Source organism: Netta rufina (genome assembly GCF_964035555.1).
Source record: "Netta rufina genome assembly, chromosome: 1".
Classification (NCBI taxonomy): Eukaryota; Metazoa; Chordata; class Aves; order Anseriformes; family Anatidae; genus Netta; species Netta rufina.
In genome coordinates, this window is record NC_140123.1 from 187,436,701 (window position 1) to 187,457,420 (window position 20,720).

General features: G+C 38.1%; 1 protein-coding gene across 4 annotated transcripts; it reads left to right on the forward strand.

The window, feature by feature from the left end:
• Positions 1-28: 28 nt before the first annotated feature.
• Positions 29-19,522, forward strand: ALG12 (ALG12 alpha-1,6-mannosyltransferase). 4 transcript variants are annotated; one of them, XR_014618771.1, is made up of 12 exons: positions 290-420; positions 697-813; positions 4,264-4,453; positions 4,605-4,737; positions 5,256-5,429; positions 7,002-7,196; positions 8,466-8,569; positions 9,070-9,293; positions 10,016-10,185; positions 10,373-10,448; positions 14,313-14,646; positions 15,716-19,522. XR_014618771.1 is itself a non-coding variant. In XM_084293755.1 (11 exons), exons 3-11 carry the CDS (start codon positions 4,289-4,291, stop codon positions 14,542-14,544), a joined length of 1,473 nt encoding a protein of 490 aa, XP_084149881.1. In that variant the 5' UTR covers positions 29-94; positions 697-813; positions 4,264-4,288; the 3' UTR covers positions 14,545-19,522. The 4 variants fall into 4 exon arrangements, 3 of the variants coding, with proteins under 3 accessions (XP_084149881.1, XP_084149882.1, XP_084149880.1); XM_084293755.1 differs by lacking the exon at positions 290-420 and adding an exon at positions 29-94 and having other exon boundaries at positions 14,313-19,522; XM_084293756.1 differs by having other exon boundaries at positions 233-308; positions 14,313-19,522.
• The last annotated feature ends 1,198 nt before the right edge of the window (positions 19,523-20,720 follow it).

Sequence of the window (20,720 nt, forward strand, 5' to 3'; positions counted from 1 at the left end):
CCCGCCACGCTGCGGGCCAATCGGAGTCCCCCGCGTGCGCTGGGAGCCGGGGGTGGCGGGGTGGTGCCCAGCGGCTGAGCGCCGCGTCGCCATGGTGGGTGAGGGCAGCCGCGCTCCCCGCGCCGGCTTCAGAGCTGGCCGCCATTTCTCCTCTGCGGCTGCTTCAGAATAGAGGGGATGCGTGTGGGGCTGGGAGGGGGGGTGGAACGTGCTGTGCCCTCACCTAACATGGCCGCCGGGGGGGCGGGTCACGTGGGCGCGGCGTCCCTCATCCCCGTTCCGGCGGCGCCCGCTGTGAGGCGGTGGCAGTGAGCGAGGGCCGGGGCCGGGACACGGGGGGGCGACCGGGGGGAGGAGAGGCAGCGGCCGGCCCCGCCCCGCCCTGGGCTCAGAGCGGGCTCCTGCAAGCGAGTCCCTGAGGTGGGCCAGGGTGGGGGGCGGCCCCCGAGGCGTTCCCCGGCTGTGCGGGGCGCGGGGGGGGGAGGTGAAGCCGCGGAGAGAGGCCTGGGGGCGCGGGGGCTGCGGTCTCAGCTTCGCGATTAACGCGCGGGGCGCACAGACCGGCTGCAGGTGTCCGCTGTGCGACTGCTAAGCAAGGCCGAGGGCCTCCAGGACAGAACGAAGGTGTTAATTGCTAATGAGGGCTGTCATATGTGACACGCAGCGCCCTTAATTAAGGGTTTCTTCTGTTCACAGCTCAGTAGCCGCGACGTCGCTGCACCTCGGTCACTGACGGCTGAAGGAAAGAGGAGAGAGCCGGGCGGCTGCAGGTGGCCCGGCTCCGCACGCTGCTCCCCCCCGGCTGACACAGAGGTAGGCTGGTGCCCGCCGCCGCCGCTAGAGGGGGGTCGCAGGCTGTGTGGATGGCCTCGGTGGTCACCTAGCGGCCGGGCGGGTGTGGGGGGGGTGGTGGGTTGGTTTTTGCTGGTTGGTTTTGGAATCTGTAGCATTCTGTGTCACTTCCTCAGTCCCAAGAGTTAACATCTTCTGCATAACTGCGTAGTGCCTTCGTAGCTAGTACTGTCACAGTCTTTGTTTCTTGGCTGAAATTTCTCATCTCTGTTGCTTTTTCTTCCTTTTACTAAGTCCCCAGACTCATGAGGATAGGTATATAAAATAGCAACTGTCATCTTCCTTTTTATAAAAGAAGAAAAAGCGATCCCAGCAACTACAAGGCTCAAATCTGACCTCTTTTGGAGGTCAGCTTTAAAGCAAAGTTGAAACAGCTATGAAAGCATGGCAATAATATAAAAATTATTGATAATACTGTGTACATTCTACACAAGCCAAAAGGGGAGGACCTCGTGTTGGGATGCTCTTGGTGGTTCTGCCTGGATGCTCCCAGACAGAGCATGCGAGGGGGTGAAATGCAGTCTCTGCAGATAAGTTCAGCATTCAGGTTGGCTGCCAAGCTCTTAACATAATTATCCCAAAGCGTGTCCAAAACACATAAGTGAGCCAAATATAATAGATTGTTCATGAGAAGTCCATTCTTGGAACTAATGACACTTCCGCAGAAAAAGTATTGAAAAAGTCTGCTTGGGGAAAAAATGTTCTAGGCTTTTTTATGAGGAAAAAAAATATTGACAACCAACTTAATTCCAGGAAGGGGTGAATTCCCCACATTGAAAATCTCAGCCTTTCAAGATTCAATCTTGAGGCAGACCTTTGCGAGGCGTGGGGGGGGAAGGTATAAGTACTGCTGTGTTGTGTAGCTCTGATTAAGATTCTTCAAAAGTTGTCAGAATGTTAATGACGTGAAAATATTTGTATTTGCTTACTATATTCCTCTATCCATCATTATTTAAAATTCTTTATTAAGTGAAATTATGTTTTTGTGCTTTTTGACATTTTAAAAATAAAAGCTGTAAACTGCATGCATTTTGTGTTTATGTAGCAAATTTATTCTAAACATCAAATTCGGCGTCTACTTGTCTGATAAATTCCACTTGAATCTTAAGCTTTGCCAACATCAGTTTTTGACAGAGCTGGTTATCTTGAGACTTGACATGATCATTAAATTTGTTAGACTTTATCTCAGAAACCTAGGTGTTGTCTTCATGCTCTGTTTTTTAATCTTCTAGTGTGTTTCCCTTCAGGGAATTTAGTATGTATAATGCATACAGTTATCTTGAAAATCTAAGAGTGTACTGGCAAGCTTGCTTACTTCAGGCGTATGCTAGGACCGGAGTCAACAAGATTCGGGGGGAGTGTTGTGATAAGCTGTGTTTGGGATATGCAGCTTCACTGCAATTTAGAAGTAAGGGGTTATGTGCTGATCAGTTAAAGATAGCAGTAGCAGTCTATACTAGTAACTTTTTTCTTAGGCAGATGATGTAATTAAGAATGAAAACATAAAGCTGTTTGACACCTAGGACCCCAAAAATCTTTGTAAAATAACCCAAAATATCTGAAATGTTAAGCTGAAAATTGTCATTGAGGAAAACCCAACCTGCTGCTGTACTACATCTGCTTCACGTGAAAGTCAAGTTGTTCAAATGCCTGTTTTGCTGTATAGCCTGAGCTAGACTGATCCTTCAGTGTCCGTTTTTCTCTTGGGTGGATTTGGCCAGAAATGTGAGATGTCTCTGTACCTAATGGAAGAATTCAACAAGAGAGCTTTCCAGAGGCAAGAATGTGCATGAGATGCACTGCACAGAGGCTTAATTCCTACCAAGCACTTCTCTAAGTGCTGCTGGTGGTAGTCCAATATTTCTTTTACTGCTGCTGTGGAAAAATGATTCTGCCTTAGCATAACTTAATTTTATCCATCCCTGTATTTTTATTCCTGTTGTTTATGTTTTAAAATACTAGGCACAGGATAAAAAGACGTTCTACTTCCTGGGATGTTGTGTTTACTTAGGCTTCTAATATCGCAAATCAATCCAAAAAATATAAGACTTACCACAGAACTCTGTCTTTGTGCCTGGGATTAGAGCTTCATAGCAGTAGGAATTACAAGAAGTAGAAAATTATTACATGATAAATGTAGGAACGCGTGTGTGTATGTATAGTTTAATATGTAGATACATACAATTTACAGGGATTACATAAATCTCAGGATTAACTGGTGTTAGCTGTGGAAAAAAGGAATGTTTAGGTTGCTTTATCTGTTTATTTTTACTAATGAGCAGGACGTATCAATTGGATGTATCAAAGGTAACTCTAGGAGGCAGTTGCTAAGTAATCTTAATAAATTTGCCAGCTATCTTACATCTGTTTGGTCTACCAAAACACAGAAGAAAACATCTCTAACCAAAATTCCAATTGTACCTTAAAGATGTTAGGTTAAAAGTTTATTCTTCTTCTGTTTGCAGGGAAACAAGTAACAAACAAAATCTCATCTCTTAGTAAACTGTAAACTCAGAAAAGTGGGAAGCTTAAATTAATAGGAAGTAGACTGCTATGTTTTTGCTCAAAATGGACATGCAACAGAACTTTTTCTTCTTTTTACTGTTCTGTAAACTGAAACTAGTAAAGATGAGCTGCATAATCATTAAAATACCTGTGCTTCATGTGCCCTCGATGTTGCCTAAAATACATCACAGTTAATACCATAAGTATGGGTCACCATAGAGTCATGAAACAAAGCACAGGGGACAGATGGCCTTTATTTCCAAGTAGGAGTGTAAAGGTCTGGGTTCGGATGATGCTGACCCAGTCATGGTGTGGGTGCCAAGGGGGATTCATCCTTTTCTTGCTGATTCTAGACCTAGCCACTGGCAAGCTAGCAAACTCAAAAGTTCAAAGTACTCTGTTCTGAACAATTAATCATTCTCAAGCCTCTTCTCCCACGAACTTCAGAGTCCCAGACAAGAGAGATAGTATGTTCTAAAGATCGTGTGTAATTCCAGTGTGAGATTAAAGTGAGAGTAAATTACAAAGCTGTCTCTCCCACAAAACACAGACATAATTGAGATGGTGCTCTTGGCAGTGGTGGCAGTATGGGGCACAAAGGGAAATGTCTCCTTAAATAGGGTCTGTGTTGTCTGATGTCTTGTAGATTGAAAATTAAGTCTTTGCACTTGCAGAAGACGGCACAAATCCTGAAACGCAGCCTGAATATGTCTTTACTATCTATGTTATTCATTGAATGCATACAGAAATTGTGATACGTGATTCAAATGATTCTTTGTTTAGACTTGTATATTACTGTAGTACTTTTTCTTCCTGTATGAACCAAGCTTATCAATCTCATTTGTTAGTTTGCTTGCTTCATGATGTTTTATTAATGTATGGTCTTTTAATCTTTAAAAATAATAGAATATATGCAAGTTTCAGTCCCAGGATGGCTCAGAAGAGGAGTTCGAGTGGGAGGTCATTCCCACTGCTGCTGATGATGATTGTTGTGGCCTTTGTTCATTTAACTGTCTGTCCATTCACAAAAGTGGAGGAAAGCTTTAACCTACAGGCCATCCACGATGTTGTGTACCACCAGCTGGACTTGGATAAGGTGAGTTGAAAAAAAAGTGTTCTTCTGTGGATGCTGTTAAAGCCTGCAACATCCTTCTGTATGAGTAGGATAAATGCAACATGAATACGATTTATCCTGATTTTCCTTTCTTTCTGGTTTGGCAATCTTACTTATGTTTTCCCTTTTGCAGTATGACCATCATGAATTTCCTGGAGTTGTCCCAAGAACGTTCCTTGGACCAATTTTTATCGCTGCTCTTTCCAGCCCTGCAATATACGTACTCTCTCTGTTTAAAATGTCCAAGTTTTACTCCCAGCTGATAGGTATGAGAACTTCAGTCCAGTAGTAAACGTACATATATTCAAACTTGTTTTAATGTTTAACGTTGTTGTAACAGTCAGTGTTTGGATCAGTGATTAAAACTCTTTTTTGTAATGAGGGATTTTGCAAACTATAGTTACTTAGAGCCAAATTTTACCTCTGTTTTTTGGACTAATTAGCAGCACAGAGAAAGTTTTTTGCTAACAGATGTCTAACAGTGTAGAAGAAGCAAGTGTCTTCAGAGAATACATTCTCATGTATACTTGCATGAAGACTTCAGAAAATATTGTTTGACTTGGGCATAGAAGCATTGACCTCTGTGGAAAAGTATCAGGCAAGTTAAAAGTGGGTTAAACTAAATAAATTAATGCGGGTAGGTGTTTTTCTTCTTCTTCTTTAGAGTGGCTTATATTGTGAGATCTTTTGTATTATTCTTAATAACTTCCTATTAAGTACATGTTTGTCCATGAGAGATCAATCTGATATCACTCATATTTTACCACTTTTATTCTTCTAATAGTCCGAGGAAGCTTGGGGCTCAGTGTGATTTACACGTTATGGAAGTTGCAAAAAGAAGTTAGAAAGCAGTTTGGAGCAACTACATCAACCGTCTTTTGTCTCATAACTGTTACTCAGTTTCATTTGATGTTTTACTGTACACGAACCCTTCCTAATGTGTTTGCACTTCCTTTTGGTAAGTATTTGCATAGAAATAATTTTAAAATATAAAAAAAAAAAATCTGGTGTGGATAGTTAAAATATAGAAAAAAGTATGGTTAGACCAAATTTATATATATATATACTTGGTTATATGGTGTGATAATGAGGTGAGAAAACTTAAGCAAGTGTGGCTTTTTTCTTTTTTACTGTGCATGCTTACAATGACTGTTGAATCTAGTTGTATTGAATCTGAATATACATGGAGTTTGTCAGACAGTCTTGAGTACACATCTCTGCATAAAACAGAGGCATTGAAAAGGCAGTAGGTACACCTGCAGTTTAAAAAAAAAAAAAAAAAAAAAAGAGAGAAAGAAAATCTGTGAACTTAATCTACACAGGAAACAGCTTTCTCGTGAGACTCTGTAACAGACTCCCACAGCAAACTCTCCACCTTCCTCTTCTGGAGTTAAATGTAGCAGTTTGTACACTTAAAGAGACAGGAAAAAAAAAATCAAGACCAAAACCCTACCCTTACACATACAAGTTTTTTCCCAGAGATGACAAGAGGAAAAATTAACTGTGTATGACAGATATTAGCTTAGTCACTTAATGCTTCAGTGGAAGCTGTTCAGCTAATAAAATCATGAGGTTGGTATAAGAACCTGTGTAGAGCTGAACTGAAAACAGTACAAAGAATGATTGAATTGTCAAATAAACATTGTATAGTAGCAAACTTTCCAGATCCTTTTTGTAGATATTAGAAAATACAAGTTCATTTATGTGTCTGTACTGTTAACTGTTTCACAAGTAATCAACTGGTATTGTTCTCTTGTATTTTGCTTAGGGTTCATGACTGCTTTACAGTATAGTCAGTGTTATCGTGTGATTTGAACTGTAAAAACGTAGAGGTAACTTCATCTGTGGAGATAGAGTGCATCTCTGGCTAACCATGCAAATGGATTTAGAGTTCCTTCTTCCTCAGTGATCATCGGTAGTCTCATTTTCATATTTGAAGTAGGTTCCAGTTCTCATTAATAGAGGATATGCTTATCCAAGAGAAGAATCATAGAATAGCCGAGTTGGAAGGGACCCACAAGGATCATTGAGTCCAACTCCTGGGTCCCCTAAAGGACCACCCAAAAAAAACCAGACCATGTGTCTGAGAGCATTGTCCAAATGATTCTTGAACTTCAGCAGGCTCGGTGCCATGATCACTTCCCTGGGGAGAGAAACCTAACTCTTCAGCAGATATTGAGCAATAATAATTATGAGCCTTAGTTTGAAAGGCTTTTAGTACTCCCTTAAGTTTGAAGGAGATGGGGATCAAAAGCTATTAAATGTACTGTTTAGAAAGAGTTGCCAGATGTTCCTTCACTGGTTATGCTTTTCCTGATTACTTAATCACCAGCTATAGTATGTTGCTTGTTTTTTCTAAAACATATTTCTTTTATTAGTTTCTCTGATGAGGGAGAATGTCTGGACCAGAAATAATAGGAAGACCAAGGTGGCAAGGGGTGGGAAGTTTGAGTAACAAGGTGCCTGTATTAATAAAAGCGTTACCTTGTAGGAAACAAATAATTCAGACAGGTTTGTTTTATTTTTACAGTGCTGCTGGCATTGACATATTGGATACAGCAGAAGCAGAGGCAGTTTGTTTGGTTCTCAGCTTTGGCAATTATAATCTTCAGATCAGAGCTCGCCATATTCTTAGGCCTCATGCTTCTGGTAACATTATTAACTAAAAGAGTCTCCGTTTTGAAGGTGCTTTCCCATGCTGTTCCTGCTGGAATTTTTTGTTTGGGTAAGTATTTGCTTAAGGGAAAAAAAAAAAAAAAAGCCACATACTAAATTTAGTGGAATTCTGGAGATTTGCCTGTCTTCTCTGGTGACCTGGCCCTTGTGGCTTTGTTTTTTTTGTGTGTGATCCCATTTGCTAGTAACACCGCAAACATAATTATTTCTTAGAATGTTTGTGAGTGAGGAACTAATTGTGCACAGAGCTGTAGAAAGATTCTATGACCTCTGCCTTTAGATGCTTACAGTATCTAAAGTCCTGGCTTGGATGTGCATGTTTAGTTCAGTATAATTAGTACCTGTCTTTAGTCACAGGTGCATCATCAGCTGTAGTATCTATTGCTGTGATGACAAACTGAAACCTGGATAAAATAGAAGTGTGACAGACATAGATGCTGAGCAAAAGGGTTGTGGGGAGAGTCACAGTTCAGCTTTGTGGGTGCTTGAGGTTTCAGAAAATTCTCTTTTGTTTTGCTGTTTCTTTATTACATTAATTTGAACAGCTTGTGTGATTATCTGCAATAGTTTGAGAAATTTTCCCAGAAAGCTTGTGCACATAAGTAAGCTTTTCTGCCAGCCTACCTAATAAAAATGCTGTCATCAGATGGCTGATGATGAACTCTGGTAGTGTGCTGTGCTTTGCACAGTGTGGACAGTAGAAACAATGAATGATCATTGCATGTGCGTTTGGAGGTACCTCATAGTGTAAGAAGCCCAATGGGAATTTTGACTAGTACTCCCAATCTCACCTTGGCAAAGCTTGCAAATACCAGAGCAATTCTCACAGAGCTGAGTGGAGGAGATGGGACTGATGGATTTGCTGCTCTTTGTCTGCCTTTAATCCCTTATCATTCTTCCCTCCCACCTAATAAATAGTAACAGAATTCTTAACTTATCAGCTTTACAATAAAAATCCACTTAGTATCATTTAAGTTAAAACGTATTCCTTACCATTCATTATACTTAATGCTCTAACATTCTTTTTAAAACAAACTTTAATTAAACCATTGTATTTCACACCTGGGGTTGGAGTGGGGGAAAATCTCAAATCAGATTCCTATCTGACATGCTTCTATTAAGACTTGCATTAAGAAGTGCCTCCCTCTCCTGCATTTCCATTACAAGACTGACAGATTCAACCTACTCTGTGGCTTTGGGTGAGGCTTACAGTACATGTTCCAGTTTGTGTTATTCTTGTCAGTCAGTGTGCACTGTGGATGTGCTTGTTTGGTTTTCTGTTTTTTAATTCACCCAGATTTGTATTTAATTCTTTCAGGGCTAACAGTGGCTGTGGATTCTCTGTTCTGGAGACAACTTGTGTGGCCTGAAGGGAAAGTGCTCTGGTATAATACAGTTTTAAACAAAAGTTCCAACTGGGGAGTATCCTTTGAAACATTGAGGGGAAAAAGGTCTTTAACACTGTCAGTTAAAGCAAAAACCTATTCCTGAGACTCAGTTTTGGTGTTGACAAAATACTTAATGAAAAGTTGAATTTATTTGAAGTGTATGAGGCAATGTCCATTTCTTAGACCTTTCCTTAAATTTAAACTTTATTCTGTTTACTTTTTCTTTTTGCTTCTTCGTGTTCTACCAGTATAAATCCAGGTTTCTTCCCCGTAATTTTTCTATATTTCCTTATTATTAGCGTTGTTTGATATACCTCCACTGGACGATAGGCAAGTAACTAGGCAACTGCTTTTATTTCTTAAAGAGTAAGGGAGTAAACCATATCCCAAGTGATTTGTGTTATACAAAAAAGGGTATTTGTAAGATACAGAAAAAATCTACTGCATATTTGTAAAATTTATGTATGCTACTGTAAAGAATAGGTACTTTACTTGCTAGTGAGAGCATCCTTAACTCTCCTTTTCACCTTGAAGACTTCCCCCTTCTTGTGGTATTTCTATTCAGCCCTGCCTCGTGCGTTGGGATGCAGCATTATATTTGTACCTTTAGGTGCAGCAGAAAAGAGAACTCGGATATTACTTTTGCCAGCACTGGGCTTTATTTTCTTGTATTCATTTCTCCCACACAAAGAGTTGCGTTTTATCATGTATACTTTCCCGGTCTTCAACATAGTGGCTGCTAAAGTATGCTCACGAATGTAAGTTTAAAATTACTTTTTTTCTTTCTGAAAATGTAAAAAAGAAGTAAAGTTGTTACTACTACTTTTATGCACGTCTTTCTATCTTGGAGTCTGGGTTATCTTAAGATCTAGAGATGCTCTAGAAAAGAGGTCTGCATCATCGTACCCATGCTACTAGTGAGGGAAACTAAGAAAGAAAACCGATAGGATTTGGAAGGATAATTTGGCAAGTCTATGGCAGAGTCAAGAGCAGAGTTCTGGTTTTTCTATCATGCTATTGCAATTCAGTTTATTTTATTCACCAGAGAAAAAGACACTCCAGGGTACTAGTATGCTGTTAACATAACTTTCCTCAGAAGGTAGTTTAATTAGTGGAGCTTATGAAATACGGAGTTTGTATTAAATAGTTAAACTTGGGTATATTGAGTATACAAATTTAAGTTGAACTCTGAACTTATTTGGAGGAGAATACATTCATAGCTAGAAGTTAAAAACACAGAAATAGTTTTACTGATAAGCTTTCAATAGCTTTATTAATGAGAATATTGAAATGTGTTTGTCACTAGAAGCTAGTCTTGTAGCAATTAATAATAAATGCATTCCTTATACACAATTCTAATAAATTTTGTACTGATCTTTATTACCTAGCAGTGGGGTTTTCATAAAAGTTTTATAACAATAATCAATGACCATTATGAAACAAAAGTAAGTCTTATTTATTTTTTTTCCCCTCTCAACAGCCTGAATAACTATCGGAAGTCCTGGCTGTATAAACTTGGATCTTTTTTTGTTATAATGCATCTTGTAGTTAATGCTGCCTATTCAGGGACATCGTTATATGTTTCACATTTCAATTATCCCGGAGGAGTAGCAATCCAGAAGCTTCATGAGTTGGTACCTTCAACAGCAGGTATGTAAAGCCGTTCTGAGGTATGTTCACCTAATTTCAAATGTAACTTTAGTGATAGTGTATCTTTATATGTATTGGACATTGCTTCTTTGTACTGTTTTTGTGTATATTTTCTGTTCCTACTCTGTTTATTTAATAATCTGAGTGTTCTTACAATAATTTTAAAATGTTTTTTTTGTTTATGTAGAGGTCTCCGTTCATATTGATGTGGCTGCAGCACAAACAGGAGTCTCTCGGTTTCTAGAAATCAATTCAGATTGGAGGTATGTTATGAACATGGTATTTTGAACTGAAGATTAGCATCTGCTTTTTTCCTTTTTTCTTTTAGTTTTTTTAATATACACAGGGCAAGCATCACAAATTAGTTTTTTGGTACAGCATATTTATTCAGCCAGGTCAAGAACAATGTGAATCTTTAGAGATTTTTAAAGAATTTGGAAATATGCAGTGCTGCCACTTGAGGAATTGATCACTGCAATGTTTTTGAATTGTATTGGTTATTTTTTGCCTGAATATCATAGAATCTTTAAAGATATCAGAATAGTGTTTAAAAAAAAAAAAAAGTACCTTACTAAACCTCCAAATATCTTTAATACAGCTATGTTTGGTATTTCACTAGATTTTATAAAAAACAAAAGTAGAAGAACATTTTTCTTTGTAGAACAGTATATATAATTGTGGGAAAATCTCATTTTATTTGTTTTTAAGTGATGTGTTGCAATGTGAGGCTTATCTATGTGTTAATATTAAAAGTCTATTTTAATGTGGAACATCCTTCAAATAGATGGTACTGAAGTTGCTGTCATGTGGACTATTGGTCACGTTCATTAGCTCTGAGGGAGAGCAGTTGAGTGCTTTGTTACCATGAGCAGCAGTGATGTACAAGCCATACTAAGAATCAGAATCGTTATTAAACGAATAGTAGGGGATTTTTGTGGAATGGCATTGTTTGCTTTTCAGGATGTATACCAAAAAGGACAACTTCCTGGTCTTAGGCCTACCTCATCAGCTGAAATCAGAGTTTCTAATTTAAAATGTAAACGAGAAGCCTCACTTTATACTTGCACAAAACAAAAGCAGTACAAACAGATTTTGGTTTATTGTTAAGATGTATTCAGAACGTGGAGTTTTCTTCCCAGCCGAGGTGTTCAGAATAAAATGAAGAAATACAGTTAATTTATTGGCATGTTTTGAGATAAAAAGTATCTTGAAGGAAAACTGTGCTTCTGGGACAACTAGGAATCATCTAGCTTGCTATGCCTTACTTTATTGTTGTGCTTTCTTGTAATGTTGTGATGGTACTGACAGCTAAAAGCTGAATTTGTCATATTTACCAATCCAGTGTTTATTTCATTTTTTTTACATGTTCAATCTAGAGAAGGTTTTAATATGTGAACAGTCAGGAAGAGACATTAAATTATTAGAGTACAAGTGATGGAGCATGTATGATAGCTAAAATGTTACATTCTGGTTTTGAATATATTTAGACATGTACTACTCTTAAATGTGACTATAAATGCAACTTTGCTCCTAAAACAATGCTTAATTTCAATGGGCTTTTTCAGATGGTGAGGGTTTTTGTTTGTTTGGATGTCTTGTTTTTGTCTTTTTTCCTTCACTTTTTGCTTGCAAGGCTGTAGTGCAGTGGGATTGAAAAGCAAATGAATATCCCCGTCACTGATGGATGGTTCATAGCTTTGCAGCTATTGGGTACTTTGTATCAGTTTTATCTTTTCCCCATCATAAAAAGACCTCAAGGGAGGGCTGATTTATCATAAGGTTTCACAAAAAAGGGTCAGGCAAAACCTTCAACAGCGCATCATACACAGGACTACCATGTTGTCTGGCAGCACAATAGTGCAGGGGTTAGTGGCACCAGCTGTCCATTTTCTCGTTAACTAAGGATGTGACAGTCTTTCAGATAGGTGAAAACTAACCTACCGTCTTCATAGACAGATTTATGGATGGAGTGGCTATGAAGACTGATGATTCATCAGGATAACTACAGTCCACAAATAGAAGTGTCTTAAAAGTTAAAAGCTTTCAGTGGTGTGCTTAGATTAGATCTATATGCCTCAAGAAAAATTCAAGGGATCCATTATTTTTCTTCAAAGGGTGACTGAAAGAAGCTTGGTGCAGATTCTTACACAGAACAGGTGTTACAATCTTGTCTTCAATTAGTGCAGTCTCTTTGAACCAGGAATAAATATGCTGTGTAAGCTTAAAGTATTTTAAAAATAATAAAATTCAGAAATCCTTGCAGCCAGATGAAAGGCCTTTTATTTGCTGATGAAAAAATGCAAAATTAGTACTTAGTTAAGCTGCTATGAAGTATTTTATTCTTTCTGCCAGCTTGAACACACGTACTATCCTAACTGGCATTACAACCTTTTTAGAAATAGCAGATTAAATGAGTGTGCAAGATTTTTAGAAGAAAGCACCTACTCGGTGTGCAAGGTCTACTTCTGCATTTCATTAATAATCCACACAAATCCTCCAGTTCGCTACAGTGCTTGTTGCTTTAAATACCTTAAATGTTAGTGACTTTGCTATCTCAGGGAATGCTGTAAAATTATAGTGAGGTTATTGTTTCCAGTTTTTCATAGAGAATTCAGGCAAGTGGGAAGCCAGATAAAAAAAAAAAAAAAAAAAAAAAGTTACACATGGCAGAAGATGCAACCAGGATTTATCCCTAGGTGCATCTAAGAGTGGTTAGGGTTGGGATTGCACCACTTCATTACTGGTGTCCACTGCAGTAACAAAAGCCACAGACTTGAAGAAGCTACTTGTGAAATGGGTGGGAGGAGTCAGGCACCTAAGAACAGGAGCTACAAAAGCTGGTGGAGAGTAGTTTGCAGAAAAGGGCAACAGGAAGGGTGAACTACACCACTCTTCACTTGGCTTACAGAATATGAACGCTCTGTATAGTTAGTTAGATACCTGAGACTGTCATGTCATAAACTAAAGGTAAGTAACCTGCAACTTAACCTCTATCATCTGTACTGTTTCCCATTGTTAGCATAGAATATCTTTTTGGAATATAGACCGAAGATTTGAACCCAGGTCTCGCACTTTCAGAAATACAGGAAGCAATGGTCTATGGAGTGTTGTGGGCTTGATTTAACTTACTCAAAAGGGGAAACCCTTTTGAAGATGTTGGATTGAGGACTCTATTAGGACTGAAGTGTCCAGTATGAGCATCCTAGCCTTTGGGCTATAAATTCTACCTGCCTCTCCTATCTTCAGTGAATGAATAAATAACTGTTGCGAAATAGCGCGGTGTCTTCATGGGACAGTAAGCTCAAGATGTAGAAAATTAGGTTCATACATCTCTGTGAGAAAGAAATTTCAGCTCAGTTCTGAGCTTAGATCAGGCAGAGTGACTGAACTTACACCTGAATTACTCACATCCCCGCTAAATGCTTAAGTCACTTGGTTTCTCATCACTTAAAGTCTTTCTACAGCTAGACTGAATATAAACCCTTTCAATAAATGTCTCAGTGGACATGTTAGTTTGGAAACTCAGTAGTTGGCTTTTATAAAATACATATATATGTGTGTGTGTATATATTTAATAACATCTATGTTAAGGTACTCAAACAGGTTTATAAAAGCTGACCCAAAGTGACCTGACTAACACTTAGTAGATCAGGAAATTGAACAAATAACAATGCTGGGTTAACACTATAATTGCCAGGCTGTTCTTCCTGCAGTGTATAAGGAAGCCTCTTCCCTGCTCTTTTCTGGGGCTCCTACTTTAATGTTTCTATACCAGAAGAGAGGTTTCTGCTGAAGTGTTTCATAACTCTTTTGGGAAAAAAAAAAAAAAAAAAAGTCTAATTCAAACATGAGTTCTTGTAGAACAAAACTTAGAAATAAGTCCGGAGTTTTCTGCAGTCTTAGGTTTTGCTGCTTTTTCCACAAAACTCAGAGTACTGGATGAGAAATTTTCTAGGAGTCCTGAAGTAGACCACAGTAACAGTAGAAAGACTTGCCCGGATCAACTGGTTCCCTAAACTTTTCAAAAATAACATTTTCTTTCCCAGTACTAATTGATTTTAAAAAGGGATGTGACTGAGAATGTTGCAGTTGTATGAATGTAAACAAGCCTTCTGTATTCCTTACAGGTATGACAAAAGAGAAGATATTAAACCAGGAGACCAACTGATGTTTTCTTACACACACATACTGATGGAAACAAACCCTCTTCAAATATCACATTACAAGACAACCCACAGGCCACTGGCAAATATACCTGGCATCAGTAAAATTGGGCTGAACCTTACTGCACTACCTCCTTTTACTTTAAACTTAAAGCCAAAATTAGTACTGTTGGAAAAACTTCCTTTATCATCCTGACTGTGAATTTTAAGTCTTTTGATGTAACTTTGCTGATGACTGAATAATGTATGACAACAGAAAATTGTCATTCCAGCACTGCAATTCAGCTTCTGTGAAAAGGTACAGAAAATCTTTGTACTTATCGATATTTAGCTCCGTCCTCTTTCTTACATTAATAGTACAATGCATTCCTAGTCCATATATACTCAAATACCAAGTTAGATATTATTAGGTGTGTTTAAGAGAAGCTACCTCCAAGTTTAGTGCTATTAATTAAAACTTGTCTACTTGGTTTGGGTAGCTGTCTGTTTCATAATGCAGCACAGGTATGTCCTAATTGTCCTATATAAGATACATTATGGAACAGGATTGTGCTATGGCAATAATTTGATATGTAATCTACATGTGCACAGATGCATTACTTGATTTATCTGCTGGACTGTAACCCCCTTAGTTGTCAGATTGCCTGTGTGAAACTTGAATGATGTTATCAGCATAGGAAAGCCATATTCATTGTAGCTTCATCACAATACCTAATTGTGCCCTGTGGGCTACCAAACTAATTAAAGGGAAAGGTTCACCTAAAAAGCAGTTGGACCTCTTGGCAAGCACTGTCTTGTAACAGACTTGAACATTGGTTATATTTATTCCAATAGTTCATGAATAAGCAGTACAACTTGGATTTCACAGGAAACTTTTTTTTTAAATAGTATTTTCCCTCTACTGCAGTATCTTAATTTGCAGTACAAAAGTTTACCTATGAAAATATGTAATCAAGTACACTTGAAGATGATAGGTGTTGTTTTGTTTCTTTATTAAATAGTCCTTTTGGAATTAAAATGCTGTAACATAGCATGTTCTGTAATCTCTTCTTTATTAGATGTCTTTGTTAGGGATGTCTGCCTAGACTGCAGAATGGAAGAAGTTAAGGGGTAAACTAAGGAAGAAAACTTAACATTTCAGTTAGAACCACTTGTAACATGACAGGGACTGCACTAGTGTAAAAAATCACTATTTGTGAAGTAAGAATGGGCAGAAAGCTATTTGTTGCTGACTGAGAACTCAAGAGTAAAAAATTCTTATTGAGTAACTTTTTTTTTTCCACTCTTTGAGCATATTTCATTCAGGAACTACATTTACCTGCATTATGTTTCAGTTTTTAGGATCATGTTTTCTTTTTATCCTCTAGATTATGTATCAAGGAACTGATCTGGTGGGGTGGAGCCTGCTCCACTGTGGGTGGCTGTTGTGCAGGCTTCCTCACACCAAGATCTGGCAAAGGCGACCTGCAGAACTTGTCAGTCCAGTCCCTGGCTCCTCTTGAAATTGCAATCATTGAAGTATTATCTATTTGACTTGTCTTTGGAAGAAAACTCAGCTTCCTTCAGAGCCAATTTGGACATCAACTAATTCACATGATACAGAAGGAAGTAAATGTGCAAATAGCTGAGAACTTGGAACACTATGAAGGAAAACTTTTGAGTAAGGATGTAAGTCCTTATATGTTAAGCCTAATCATTTACTTTATATAACTCCCCCACAGTGTAAGCTGTAACTTGAGAACCTGAAGCAAAATTTATCATGCCCAAGGTGTAGACAAATATCTGGCGGTGGTAACAGTGTGTACTACTGCTTGCAGCCTTGGTGCTGCTGAAGGTAGAAGCTATGAGCTCAATTTGGCCTGTTTAGTGTGTGTGTATATATATAACTTTTATATGTTGGGGAGAGAGAAAAGAAAATAAAAGTGCATATGTAAATGGCAGAAAAGATTCTGAAGTGCAGTTTTGGGCAGTCTCTAAAGTTTATTTAGGTCCTGTTACATCTTGAGCTATATATGTGGTTCTTGGAAAGCGCTTAGTTCTTCGATCTGAAACCTGGCTGGGATTGTAGATCATGACCCATGCAACACTGTAGCACCAGGGGCTGCGTAGCTGACATGACAGTCAGTAAGTATAGCCCCCTACAACACAGGCTGGGAGTGTTACTGTAACCCACACTCTGAATAAGAAAGGGGCACCTGCCAAACTGCAGCAAAGATCACTGCAGATTTTCCCCAAAGGCCACTTTCAATAAAAAAAAAAAGTCATTTGAAGAGAAAATAAAACCAATCTCACCTTTCTTTTAAATAATACTCTCATCTTGTATGTCTTGTGTTGCCTTTCTTTAAAGCAAGTACCTTCCACAAGTGAGTTTTTCTCTTTTAATATACATTAATGTCAGGATATTTTCATGGAAGAAAGCATGGGTTTAAGCCCCCTCAGCTGTAAGAGGACATTAAGGAAATCTCCCACTCCCTTTACAAACTTGCGTAAGCACCCAGTTTGCTTTTAGGAGCTAGGGTTGGAAGAAGCCTTGAGTTGCTACAGGTGTGGTACAGGAAAGAGACATGGTCTGAAAACTTACTAGGAACTTACAAAGGGACTTCAACATAATAAATTTGTCATTAACATTCATAAAACTCCTTTTTCTTGACTGATTACAAATAGCCTTGGCTTAGGCTACAGCTTTTCATAATGGAATGAAGCAAGCATATTCAAGTAATTGAAGGTTGAAATAAACAAAGCAAAAAAAAAAATGGTATGGTCCACCTGTAAATTATGTTGTGTCTATGACAGTCAAACACAGAATGGAGTTGTAAATAAAATGCATTGAACGTGTATAATGCTGCTATAGAACAAAATTTTAGCATGTCTTATGAAATTCCCTGAAGGTCATAGAAGGTTGTGTAACATCACATTTGAAGCTTGACTTAATTTCTTACAAGCAACATTTGTTCCTGTAAATAGTAGGGCTAACAAAAGATTTGGGCACAAATGTCAAAATGTTGTGGCACCAGGAGTAGCCCAGAGATGGTGGATAACCACTGTCCTGTAGCATAAGGCTTAGGAGAGCTTGTGTAAAACTAAATAAAGCAGTTGCATATTGCATGCAAAAAGTTGCAGGACTTACTGGTAGAAGATATTTGGATGACGAAAGTAAAAGCAAGTTCAAAATAGGATTAAACAGCTCACTCTTCCATTACAAACTAAAAAGGATCAAGGAATAATTTCCAATTCACAGATTCTGTTAAAGCATTCAGAGCTATATTTTTATCCATACTGCATTTACCTTATACCTGTATGTGCTGTGGGTCTCAAGAGAATGTGGGGGTGAGGAGAGCTGGAGAATGGTTGTCCTGGATCAGACATAAAATATATTTCTCTGTTAATGAGAGAAATATTTCTCTGAGAACAGTTGGAACCTTACTCAAGTTCTTTCCTTTACCATCCGTGTCATTCAAGCCCTCAGAATACATCAGTGCAACATAGGCACATAACATGTTTGGGAGCAGTTTGATCGTGTTCCTTTTTCTACTCCATCCATGGTCCTGTCACACATCCCCTTGGTGAAACAGATTACACGTTGGAGAATTCTCCATTACAAGATGGAGAATGTGCCATAGTTAACTGCTCTAGGACTATACCACTATTCCTAAGCACTTCTACTTCTTTCTGTAATGCTAAAGAGCCTGAAAGCTGATTGATTGATAATAAAATTCATGGACTCCTTTACTGTATCTCAATTTCAATGTGAGTGAGCATGTGTTTCCCTTGCATCTAAGCACTTTCCCAGATACAAGAGAAGCTACACAAAAGACTAGTGCTGCCTTCCTCACTTTATTATGTTCATTCTTAAATTCCCCCCCGGAGAAGTTTCCTTGTAATTTAGTATTCAAAGAGTCTTTCTTTTACCAATGACTTCACTTTCTATTTGCAGGAAAAGAACAAAACCACAGACTGAGTTTATCACCAATGTCAGCAAGACTGTTTAGCCACAGCTTTCTCAGTTAGCTGGTTACATAATTAGTCTCAGCTATGTCTTAAAATGAAAGTTGTCACTATCTGCTTAACATACAACACAGAAGATTACAATGGTGTTTGCAAAAGTTGCTGGTTTGGTGACAAAGAATACCTCACAGCAAAGATTTTCTTTAAATTAAATATGATTCTTATGCTTAAGTGAATAACACATTTTATATGCAACTTAAATCAACTCTTTAGATTACCATGAGCAAATACAGCTACTTCTGGTTGTCTGTTTCAGACCTTAGTTTAAGATAGCAAGGACAGTCAGTGTTTTTTTTTTCTTCTCCTGAAATTCCGTATCTTACTGTCATGGACAGTCTTTCAGAAATTCTGCTTTATTTCAGCTGCAATTGCTTTTCGTTCCATAGCAAGGCTTGATTTCTGTCCATTTAAGTTAAGTGTAAGGTAGAAATGCTTTCTGAAATGGAATCCATCTTTTCCTTTAAAACTGCCAATTTAAATCCAAAGACTAAAAGAAGGTATTGGTTCACACAGAGGAAAATAAAAAAAGGGCGGGGGGTGGGGAGTAAGGACTGTTTAGGCATAGCTAGTCTTTGGAATCCAAGCTGATACTTAAGTTGGGGACATCACTGTGGTTGCCATTTCTGGTTGGTATGTTCATTTTATGAAACAAAGCAGTTTGGGGTCAGTTTTGCCAGGAAGGTAAAGAATCACTCTTCCTTGTTGCTAAGAATAAAGCAAAGGATGAATGTACTTGTGGGAGGACTATAATATTTGGTTTTAAGAAAAAATGTAAATCTGTAATTAGAAAGTGATATTCACTAATTACAGGTTTATTTTTCCTGGGTTTGGAAATACCTAAATGCAGTTTGTTACTGTCAGCTCTGTATAGTTATGAAAATAAATACTATTTTAATGGACAGATATTTCAACAACTGTACATATCTGCTTTGAGCTTGTCATTTCTATCTACATTTTATTAATCACATCCTTATGCCACAATTAAACTGTTCTATATTGAGATTTGTATCCTTTGTAAATTGAGAAGGTATTCTTGGATGGTAGGGAGATGCCATGAACATTCCTAGTAGATGGTCACCAGCCAAATTCTGCAGTCAGGCAGGTTGACTTCATTTTTACTTGGGTAGGAAAAGAGGCCAAATGGGAATGGCAGTATGGGAGGAGCATTATTCACAGGTTACTTTTGCAGAATATATATATATATGTGTATATATATATATATATATATCAATAAATACCTTATACACCTTTGCAAGACTTGAGTTTTTTTAAAAGACCATTACACATATCTACTTCTTCTCCTTCCTACATTCAGTACTGCAAAATATTTCTTGCTGCAGTATGTGTAGTGGTTACACCTGCCTACTCTTAGAAGACACAGAAGCTATTGGATCCTTACTATGACATCTCTAGTACCATCTGCTCCAAATTTATTTCTGAAGTTGCTAATGTACTAAAATTAACTGTTTAAATAAAGTTTGTATCACCGTTGGGGATGCACCAAGTCATTACATGTTAGGGAACTATGCTGCTGCAGGGACTGGTCCAGCAAAAAACTCAACTTGAAAGCTCCCACTTAACAGAGCTTGCACTTCCTTATAGTCTGGGAGAATATGATGTAAAAATAAGAGAGTTTTCAAATAAAGTAATTTCATCACATATATTAAGTTGCAATATATGAAAGCTTAGCATTCACTAAGATTAAAAATAATCTTTATAAAGTAAAAATCAATACAAAACCCATGCATACTACAACTTACCTCAATACCTCAATGAAAGCTTTCAGCTTTTGAAGTCATTCATTTCTCAAAGTCAATGCTTGAACTGGAAATGGAAATAGCTTGTATAGAAGAATCAAGACTTACATCCAAAAAATAGCAGCTTTGTGCTTCCAGTCTCTCCTGTTTTTATTTAAGAGATTCCATGTCTGATTTTTTTTTTTACACCTGTGTACTGTCTCTTAAAAAGCTCTAATATAAGCTTAATATTCATTCATAACCAAGCTGATACTGCAACAGTACATTTTTAAGAGCTAATACCCTTCAAAAAAGTACATTGCACTTGCAAATGAAGTAGGCTGCTTCTTAAAATGTAGTTTTATGAAGTAGTTTTGCTTCTTAAAATAGTCACTAGTTTTCATGCTCTCAGGAAAATTTTTGACAACACCCATGACTATACAATTAAGTATCCCTAAGAAGATACAAATTGAGGGCTATCTATCTCAGAATGCCATCATTACAGCTTTCCACACAAGAGTAGCAGGAGCTACAGTATAGTCTGCTTTAAAGCATGGGAGCCACGATCCTTGTTTCCAGAGAACTCGGATTTTCAAGTAAGGTCCTGCTGGTATGGCGTGGCTCTACAATG

Bases quoted from the DNA above. Each gene is read 5' to 3' on its own strand.
- ALG12 (XM_084293755.1), top strand. From the start codon at position 4,289: ATGGCTCAGAAGAGGAGTTCGAGTGGGAGGTCATTCCCACTGCTGCTG. The intron at 4,738-5,255 runs GTATGAGAACTT...TTCTTCTAATAG, and splicing joins GTTTTACTCCCAGCTGATAG to TCCGAGGAAGCTTGGGGCTC. The intron at 10,186-10,372 runs GTATGTAAAGCC...TTGTTTATGTAG, and splicing joins GTTGGTACCTTCAACAGCAG to AGGTCTCCGTTCATATTGAT.